General features: G+C 38.7%; 1 protein-coding gene across 2 annotated transcripts in view; it reads left to right on the plus strand.

The window, feature by feature from the left end:
• The window catches only part of jak2b (Janus kinase 2b), a 47,355-nt gene extending 39,198 nt beyond the window's left edge, over positions 1-8,157 (plus strand). For both annotated transcript variants that reach the window (XM_055200752.2, XM_055200754.2), the window contains 9 exons: positions 909-1,060; positions 1,144-1,294; positions 1,376-1,512; positions 2,539-2,728; positions 3,154-3,278; positions 3,369-3,541; positions 3,633-3,750; positions 7,223-7,336; positions 7,612-8,157. In XM_055200752.2, coding sequence (XP_055056727.2) covers positions 909-1,060; positions 1,144-1,294; positions 1,376-1,512; positions 2,539-2,728; positions 3,154-3,278; positions 3,369-3,541; positions 3,633-3,750; positions 7,223-7,336; positions 7,612-7,746 — 1,295 coding nt within the window. In that variant the 3' untranslated portion in view covers positions 7,747-8,157. The remainder of the gene's footprint in view (positions 1-908; positions 1,061-1,143; positions 1,295-1,375; positions 1,513-2,538; positions 2,729-3,153; positions 3,279-3,368; positions 3,542-3,632; positions 3,751-7,222; positions 7,337-7,611) is intronic.
• The last annotated feature ends 1,875 nt before the right edge of the window (positions 8,158-10,032 follow it).

The following is a 10,032-nucleotide window of genomic DNA, read 5'->3' on the forward strand; positions in this document are numbered from 1 at the left end:
AAATGCCTTGTTGATGCTAGAGATCAGATGAGAATGGGCCGACTGATTCAATCTGATAGAAGAGCAACTTTGACTGAAATAACCACTCGTTATAACCGAGGTATGCAGCAAAGCATTTGTGAAGCCACAACACGCACAACAGAATTTGGCGTGAACAGAATAAGAACATGGATCCATCATGCCTTGTTACCACTGTGCAGGCAGCTGGTAGTGGTTTAATGGTGTGTGGGATGTTTTCTTGGCACACTTTAGGCCCCTTAGTGCCAATTGGGCATCGTTTAAATGCCACGGCCTACCTGAGCATTGTTTCTGACCATGTCCATCCCTGTATGACCACCATGTACCGGAGAATGCACCATGTCACAAAGCTCGAATCATTTCAAATTGATTTCTTGAACATGACAATGAGTTCACTGTATTAAAATGGCCCCCACAGTCACCAGATCTCAACCCAATAGAGCATCTTTGGGATGTGGTGGAACGGGAGCTTCGTGCCCTGGATGTGCATCCCACAAATCTCCATCAACTGCAAGATGCTATCCTATCAATATGGGCCAACATTTCTAAAGAATGCTTTCAGCACCTTGTTGAATCAATGCCACGTAGAAATAAGGCGAAAGGGGGTCAAACACAGTATTAGTGTGGTGTTCCTAATAATCCTGTATATTATTTGTTTTTGCTATTGTGGTTTGTAGCCAAAAGTGACTTAAAGTGCATTACAAGGTTTAAAATTTTTATCAGCATGTGTGTTCCCTGGGTTCGAACCTATGATCTTTTGCGCTGCTTATGCAATGCTCTACCTGAGCTGTCCAGGAGCACTTCATTCACTCATTGTAGGGCAGTTTATGAATTTTCTACATTTACTTTTGTCCATCGGTTGACACTTAACTGTAAATGTGTTCCTCTAGTTCTTGTGGAGCGAATCCCCTGGGTGGCGCCTGAATGCATCTTAGACCCTAAAAACCTGAGTCCTGCCGCCGACAAGTGGAGCTTTGGTACAACGTTATGGGAGATATGCAGCAGGGGAGAAAAGCCACTCGCCGGAATGGACATTTCTAAGGTATGGCAATCCTCAAGTATTTAGTATTATATAAGATTAAAAAAGAACCTTGATCAAGGACATTCCTGTGTTTGTCGTTCCAGAAACAGCTATTCTATGAAAATCGTCACCAACTTGCGGCTCCCAAGTGGACAGAACTTGCGAACCTGATCAACAGCTGTATGGATTACGAGCCAACGTTCAGGCCTTCGTTCAGAGCCATCATACGAGATCTCAACAGCCTTTTCTGTCCAGGTTAGTACTGTTGATATATACGACAGCTTCAGATTTGTAACTCACTCATGCAGCTGCTCACTAAATGAACGTTTCTTTCAGACTATGAGATAGTTAAGGAGAGTGACACGTTACCAAGCAGAACCGCCGTGTCTGGATTTAGTACCGGAGCGTTTGAGAACGAGGAGCCGGTTCAGTTCGAGGAAAGACATCTTATTTTCCTACAGCAGCTGGGCAAGGTAGCTGACAACATTTGAATGCTGCACTATTAGGATTTTATACTTTATATGTCTACTTGTCATTATATCTGTTTATTGTGTAAACAAGAATTCACAAGTCTAGCTTTATTTACAGCATATGTTTTATAACATCAGTTACCACCAGACTAACCTGAATGATGTGTGCAGAACCTGTTTGCGTTCATTTTTTGGGAATAGGTTATGTAAGTGCACCATCGAAAATGTTGGCCACCTATTTTAAAGCTTTGATTGTTTTCACTGTCCTAAAAACAGGCTGATGTCTTCCTTGTTCTATGAAGTCCCTCCTTCAGAAATGCGTATCGAGTTCTGATTGTGTAGTTTGTTTAGTGTGTTGTGATTCGATAGCAGCTTAGCTTGCCGTTAGCTTAGCTGGTGACTGACGTATTTCTGTGGGAAAAAGAGAATCCTCCGCTATACCTTTAACACTGTTTACATTCATTGTAGATGCATTGTAGATGTTCTGAATGCGCAAGTCCCCATTTCATGTAGCGATGCTCATGGCATTTTTGTGCGAACACGTCCAAACTCCTCATCCAAAAATGACCGACCTTAAACCCATATTAAGGGGCGGTCACACTACCGAAAATGCAAGCATGTGCGAAGATATTATGCGTTTCGCTGCATACCAAAGTCCAAGTCTGGTGAACTCGGAGCTGCGTATCACGTGGAGAAATATGACCAATACAAAACCAGTACGTCATGACCTTTCTCAAAGATGAATGAAGCCAAAGAACTTATATTGATGATGTGCTCTCCGCCCATATTTGTAGTAACGTCTGAAAAACTTTGCTTGCTCATCGGTGACCACCGGTTTTGTTATTTGCCATGTTTCACTCTTTATCCTGCCAGATGTGTCGCAACAAATAAACTGTCTGTTGGAAACATTGCTCTGATACAATTTATATATAGATGGCAGCATTATTTTTCTTATTGCTCAGTGGTTAAAAATTATTTATTTAATCTCCTACAATACAATCCATTGTAAACTTGATCTCCTGTTTGTAGGGAAACTTTGGCAGTGTGGAAATGTGCAGATACGACCCCTTGCAAGACAACACCGGCGAGGTGGTGGCCGTGAAAAAACTCCAACACAGCACTACCGAGCACATCCGTGATTTTGAGCGGGAGATCGAGATCCTGAAATCCCTCCAGCACGAGAACATTGTTAAATACAAGGGCGTCTGTTACGGTGCAGGTATGAATGCTGGGGTGACCACATTTTTGTCACTATGTGTGTATACACTCCTTATTATAAATCCTTGTGTCCTTTATGTATTTTTAGCTAATGCCGTAAAGTATTTTTGTAGTCCAACCCAGAAGTTAGGTTAGAGATGGAAGTGTGTGGCTTTTGCACTTCTAAAGTACACTTCTACATGTGAATACCCTAATTTAATGCAAAAATCTTGTTGAGTAATATTTATGGTTTTATCCGATTAGTTGATTAATCGAAAAAATAACTGTACGATTAATTGATTATGAAAATAAGCCCTTCAAGCCCCATCAAGCCCTTCTTTGTTCATGATTGATATTTTTTATAAAAAATGTGGTCTGAGCGAAATAAAGCAAGATTTCTGCTTTCCAGAAGCCACTTAGTAAAAATTCAAATGCTTGTTTTCTCAGGAAGAAGAAACCTTCGGCTGGTTATGGAGTACTTGCCTTACGGCAGTCTGCGCGACTACCTTAACAAGAATCGAGAACGAATTGACCACCCCAAACTTGTGCATTACTCCTCTCAAATATGCAAAGTAACCAGAAGCATTTTACTTTATTGCATTTCCTCTTTGCACATAGGTGTTCAATATTGACATTTCTCCCATAATATTTTCTGTTTAAAGGGAATGGAATACCTTGCAACAAAGCGGTACATTCACAGAGACCTGGCCACACGAAACATTCTAGTGGAAAGCGAGTTTCGGGTGAAGATTGGTGATTTCGGCTTGACCAAGGTTTTGCCTCAGGACAAAGAATATTATAAGGTTAAAGAACCTGGAGAGAGTCCAATATTCTGGTGAGTTTTGACTCCATTGAGCCCCATTTGGTCTTCGAAATTAATCGGACTTAAAGATGGTTTAAAAAAATGCTAAATTGTGTCGTGACAGGTATGCCCCCGAGTCTCTTACTGAGAGCAAGTTCTCCGTAGCATCTGATGTCTGGAGCTTTGGTGTGGTTCTTTACGAACTCTTCACATACAGCAACAAGCTCTGTAGCCCACCTACAGTGTTCCTAAGTATGATGTATTTTACTGTAGCTCAGTTGGTAGGACATTGCGTTAGCAGCGCAAAGCCTCATGGGATCGATTTACAGAGAACACGCATACAGATCAAATGCTTAGCGCTGTACGTGACTTTGGATTAGAAACATTTAGACTTTGGATTGAATAAGAAACATTTACATTTGTGTTTATGTAATTATTTGTATTTTTTATAATATAAGTTATTTTTTTCTTAAAGGGACACCCCACTTTTTTTGACAATAGGCTCATTTTCCAGCTCCCCTAAAGTTAAACATTTTTATTTTCACCGTTTTGGAATCCATTCAGCTGATCTCTGGGTCTGGCGGTACCACTTTTAGCATAGCTTAGCATAATCCATTGAATCTGGTAAGACCATTAGCATCTTGCTAAAAATAATCAGAGAGTTTCGATGTTTTTCCTTTTTAAATTTGACTCTTCTGTAGTTACATCGTGTACTAAAACCAATGGAAAATTAAAAGTTGCATTTTTATAGGATATGGCTCAAGGACTTTGGTTCCGTAACATGGCTGCAGCAGGCGCAATGATATTACGCAGTGACCAAAAATAGTCCCCTGCTATTGAAAGTAACAAAGGGGACTGTTTTCGGATGCTGCGTAATATCATTGCGCCTGCTGCAGCCATGGTACGGCAGCAAAGTTCTTGATTAGTTCGCCGGAATGAGAGTATAGTTTGTAGCCATATCTGCCTAGAAAATCACAACTTTTAATTTTACGTCGGTCTTAGTACACGATGTAACTACAAAAGAATCAATATTGAAACTCTTTGGTCATTTTTGAGCACGATGCTAATGGTCTAATAAGATTCAATGCATTATGCTAAGCTATGCTAAAAGGGATACCGCCAGACCTGGAGATCAGCTGAATGAATGCTAAAATGCCTATTTTCAAAAAAAGGGTAGTGTCCCTTTATATGTAAACATGTATGTGTATGTATATATACACAACTTAATCGCACATTTTTATCTGTTCTATGTTTACTTTAATTTAACACTTTTCAAATTTTTAATACTCTAATCAACATGGGCATGGACTTATAGGGATGCTTTATGCAAATGTTTATTATTAGTGAAAGTAATAACTAATATAACATCAAGCAAGTGCTGCACTTTATTTTCTAATTGCTGCATGTTTTAAAACCAAAATCTCAGACACGCAAGTGGATGGACAAGCATCATTTGTATTAGTTAAGCATTTAGGACTGTACACCTTTTAGAAAACGTACAAATAAAGATTATTTTCGACGTTTGATGACTATGACTATTTACTGTCTTAAAGGAATAGTCTACTCATTTTCAATACCAAAATATGTTATCACCCCAACCAAGAATTGTTGATACATCCCTCTATCATCTGTGTGCGTGCACGCAAGCGCTGGAGCGCGCTGCGACGCTTCGATAGCATTTAGCTTAGCCCCATTCATTCAATGGTACCATTTAGAGATAAAGTTAGAAGTGACCAAACACATCAACGTTTTTCCTATTTAAGACGAGTAGTTATACGAGCAAGTTTGGGGGTACAAAATAAAACGTGGCGCTTTTCTTGGCGGATTTGGAGGAGGAGCTACATTTTGTGGCGTGGTGGCACTTATGGGAGTACTTCGACTCGGCGCAGTAACACCCTCCCTCTCCCATTACGAGAGGGAGAAGGGGAGCGGACTTTTCAGGCGAGTCGAAGTACTCCCAAAAGTGCTATTACGCCATAAAATATAGTTCCTCTTTTAAATCCGCTTACAAAAGCGCTACGTTTTATTTTGTACCACCAAACTTGCTCGTATAACTACTCGTCTTAAATAGGAAAAACGTTGATGTGTTTGGTCGCTTCTGACTTTGTCTCTAAATGGTACCATTGAATGAATGGGGCTAAGCTAAATGCTATCGAAGTGTCGCAGCGCGCTCCAGCGCTTACGTGCACGCACACAGATGATAGAGGGATGATTCAACAGTTCTTAGTTAAGGTAATAACATATTTTAATATTGAAAATGAGTAGACTATTCCTTTAAGGAGGCTGCATTTATCCCACAATGGGCTAGGCCTAGGGTCAAACAGAAATTGTGTGTGGCGTTAATTGCAAGTGAATAAAATTAGTGGTGTTAAAATGAATTGACGTTATTAATGCGTTAATTTAGACAGCCCTTATATATATATATGTGTGTGTGTGTGTGTGTGTGTGTGTGCGTGTGTGTATATGAAGAGTTTGGTTCCAAATTGCAATAAACGCCATTTTTGAAAAAAATGAGTTACTGCCAAAATCAGTATTATATCAGGTCAGTATTTAAAAGTAAATTCTTAATTTTACGCAAAATCCAATATCCGCCGTGTTATTCTGTCATCTTTTCTCCCTTTTCCCCAAAACACGATATACGCCACTCCTCCTTTTCTACAGAACGCAATAAATCCACTCCACATATTACAGCGAGCGCACCATTCCACGCAATGTAAACAAACAATGGCGGCGCGTTGAGTACACGGAATCCTAGTTTTCCTCATCTACTTTGTACTTCGTGATCAACAAACAAACAAAAGCAAAATAATACTTTAATGGCATTGATAAACCTGTGGTGGTTTACTGTGACGGGAAAGAAATGTAAGCCGTCAAATCCAATAATTTAGGCGAGAGCGTCCCGACAGCATCTGTGAAGTTTATGTGATTCTAACACATTGACCCCAGAGGATCTTATGAAAAACTTTCCATTATTTTACTCAAAGTCAACGAAAATCGAGCAGGACCAAAACATTTTACAGCGGATCGCTTTGAAAAATGTTAAGCGACGGCGTCAAGTAAACCACAGCAATGACAGTGTCATTAATATTTACAAAGTAAGTTTTTTGATTAATGCCATTAATGTTTATTTTTTATCAGTGTATTCCACTGTTCAACTAAATTAATATATCATGGCAAAGATTAATGCACATTTATACATTGATTGAATAGATTTATAGCATTTTGTGGAAAAAATAATTCGTTTTATATTAAATCTTTGAAAATCAAGTTATGTATTTGAATTTTTTATGTTTTTATAACCTAATGATGCTATGTGTAAGTTTGTAACAGAAAATAGTGGTTTTCATCTTGTCACTTTCTTGGTATAGAAAAACGTTTTTACCGAAATGTGTCAAAATTGATTTATTGCGTTTTGGAACCAAACTCTTCATGTGTGTGTGTATGTGTGTATGTATGTATGTATGTATGTATAAATATATGTGTATATATATGTGTATATGTATATATGTGTATGTATATATATATATATATAATTTATACACACACATAATAATTACACACAGTACACACAAACATTAAGCAAACACAAACTTTTATTTTGTATGCGATTAATCGTTTGACAGCACTACTTTGGATAAAGCATTTTTTTTATTGTCCTAATAGATAAATAGCTTGGTGAGTTCCTGACTGTAGCCTTTCTTTGGTTCTTCTCAGGTGTTCCTGAGTATGATGGGAGGTGACAAGCAGGGACAGACAATCGTCTATCATCTCATTGAGCTCTTGAAAAAAGGAAACCGTTTACCGGAACCTGTGGGCTGTCCCTCAGAGGTATCACATCTCATCCAGCACATATGTCTTTTGAGGGCTGTGTACAAGACAAAGTTTTAAAACTTTTAATGCAATTTATAGGTTAACTTTTGCGAATGAGTTTCAAAGTTCCAGTTTTCGAAACCAACCCCGTTATCGTTCCATGTAAACAGCAAAAATGTAAATCTGTGAAAACGGTGACGTCATTTGAACGCTCATATTACATGTTTGGTCTACAGGCATGCGTGAGTATTTGGCAAACATAATCACAGTATTTATTTGTTTTACTCCTCTAGATGTACGAGATCATGCAAGAATGTTGGGATGACGATCCTAGTCTTCGGCCAACATTTAAGCATTTGTCTCTCCGTGTGGACTTGTTTCGGGACAGCAGCGATTCAGACAGATATACCCAAGTGCCTGCATTTTAACCCAGAAGCATCTCTGTGGTCTGAGAGCTGCCAGCCCCGGCCTGCTGTGGGTCATTACGACAAAACTAACTCAACTAAGACTCGATCACCTCTTCTTCTCTCAGAACAATTTTAGGGTCATTTATATCAAGAATGTTTTATTTTTGCTTTGCTAGCAGTGCTGGCGCGCACCTATCTACCGACAATGGTTTGAATGAATGAATGAATCGTTATATTAGGAACTGTGCGTTTTTACATCCACGTGTTTGTATGTACATATAAAAGATGATTTTATAATTTTATAAAAATGAAATCTATAAATTCACACTTATTCTTTGTGAATTGTTTAGAAGCTGTTTAATGTAAATGAAGAATCTTGCTATTATAAGAGAAGTCTTTATACTTTCTTTGAATAAAAAATGTCTGATAATTTTTGAATTTCATTGTTGCAGCGTAAAATTAGAGGACGAGCGATTTTTCACTGGAGGATATGCATTAGGGATGCACCTATACATCACGTTTCAAATTTTATTTATATAGCGCTTTTCACAATAGTTAATTGTTTCAAAGCAGCTTTACATTAATAGATGTATGAAAAGCATAAAAAATGAGCATAGTAAAAATGTTATGTATACAGTAAAGTAGTAAGTTAAGCCAAAGGTGGCAAATTCTCCAGGGGATGAAAAAAAACCCTAGGAGAAAAACCCTCTTGGCTAGTCCAGGGGGAAAACTCCTAGGAGGGGAAAAACCCTTGAGAGAGATACATATATATTTATATACATATAAATACTATCGGGGTATGAGGACGGGTAAGCGAATTAAAATGGTTCGCCAGTGGTCGCTGGTCAGGCATCGGCTGGGCATCTCGTAGAAGGACGGTCAGTAGATCAACGGTGTTATGACCTTCATGGTTGCAGAAACTGGGTCTGTTTGTCTCATTGTCCCCAGGGTCAAGGACGAGACAGGGAAAGAGAAACAGAATCCTATTAGCGTAGGGGCTGTTCACATGTAAGGCAAGTGTCATACAGTATAGTGGTTTAAGTCAGCTCGGTTCTAGACAGGCTAACTATTGCAGCATAAGTATATTACCCAATATGAGGTATGTGAGTGCTTTGTTCTAGACAAACTAACTATTGCGGGATAAGTGCATTTACTGGACATTTTATGTGAATGCTTTGTTAAAGAAGAATGTCTTAAGTTTAGTTTTAAATTGATCGACTGTGTCTGATACTTGAACATTATTTGGTAAATCATTCCAGAGCTTAGGGGCTAAGTTGGAAAAGGATCTACCAACTTTAGATACTTTTGATATTCTAGGGATAATTCAGTGGCCAGAATTTTGTGATCGCAGTTTACGTGATGGATTGTATTCTGACAGTAATTCTTTAATAAACGAGGGTGCTAGGCCATTTAAGACCTTGTATGTGATTAGTAATATTTTAAATTGTATGCGATATGTAACTGGCAACCAGTGTAAAGATGCCAGAATTGGACTTATGTGGTCATACTTTTTTGATCTAGTAAGCACTCTTGCGGCGGCATTTTGAACCAGCTGTAACTTGTTTACCTGATTTGCGTGACATCCCCCGAGTAACAAATTACAATAGTCTATTCTAGAGGTCATAAAAGCGTGGATAAGCTTTTCTGCATCTGATGCAGACAGCATATGGCGTATTTTCGAGATATTTCTAAGATGGAAGAATGCTGTGGAACATCACGCCTAAGTTCTTAACAGTGGATGGCACCACCGTGCAGCCATCTATGGCCAACTTGTAATCTGACATATTATGTTTGGAGCGGTTTGGTTCAATAATAAGTATCTCTGTCTTATTGGAGTTTAGCATAAGAAAGTTATGTGCCATCCAGTCCCTAATATCACTAATGCAGTCTGTTAGCTTAGAAAACTGGTGGGTTTCGCTAGGATGTGACGAGATGTAAAGCTGGGTATCATCCGCATAGCAGTGAAAACTTATGTTATGTTTCCTGATAATGTCTCCTAAAGGTAACATATATAACAAGAATAGGATAGGGCCTAAAATTGATCCCTGTGGTACGCCATATTTAACCGGGAAGTGATATGACTCTTCCTCATTTACATAAATCAAAGTGATATCGATTGGTTAGATACAATCTAAACCAGGCTAACGCCTGAATACTGATGCCAACATAGTTTTCTAGTCTATTAAGTAAGATTCTGTGATCAATTGTGTCAAAGCCTGCACTAAGGTCTAGTAATATAATGAGATTTCACCACGATCGGATGTTAAAAGGAGGTAATTTGTAACTCAAAGCAATGCTGTCTAGTGG

Source organism: Misgurnus anguillicaudatus, chromosome 22 (assembly GCF_027580225.2).
Source record: "Misgurnus anguillicaudatus chromosome 22, ASM2758022v2, whole genome shotgun sequence".
Classification (NCBI taxonomy): domain Eukaryota; kingdom Metazoa; phylum Chordata; class Actinopteri; order Cypriniformes; family Cobitidae; genus Misgurnus; species Misgurnus anguillicaudatus.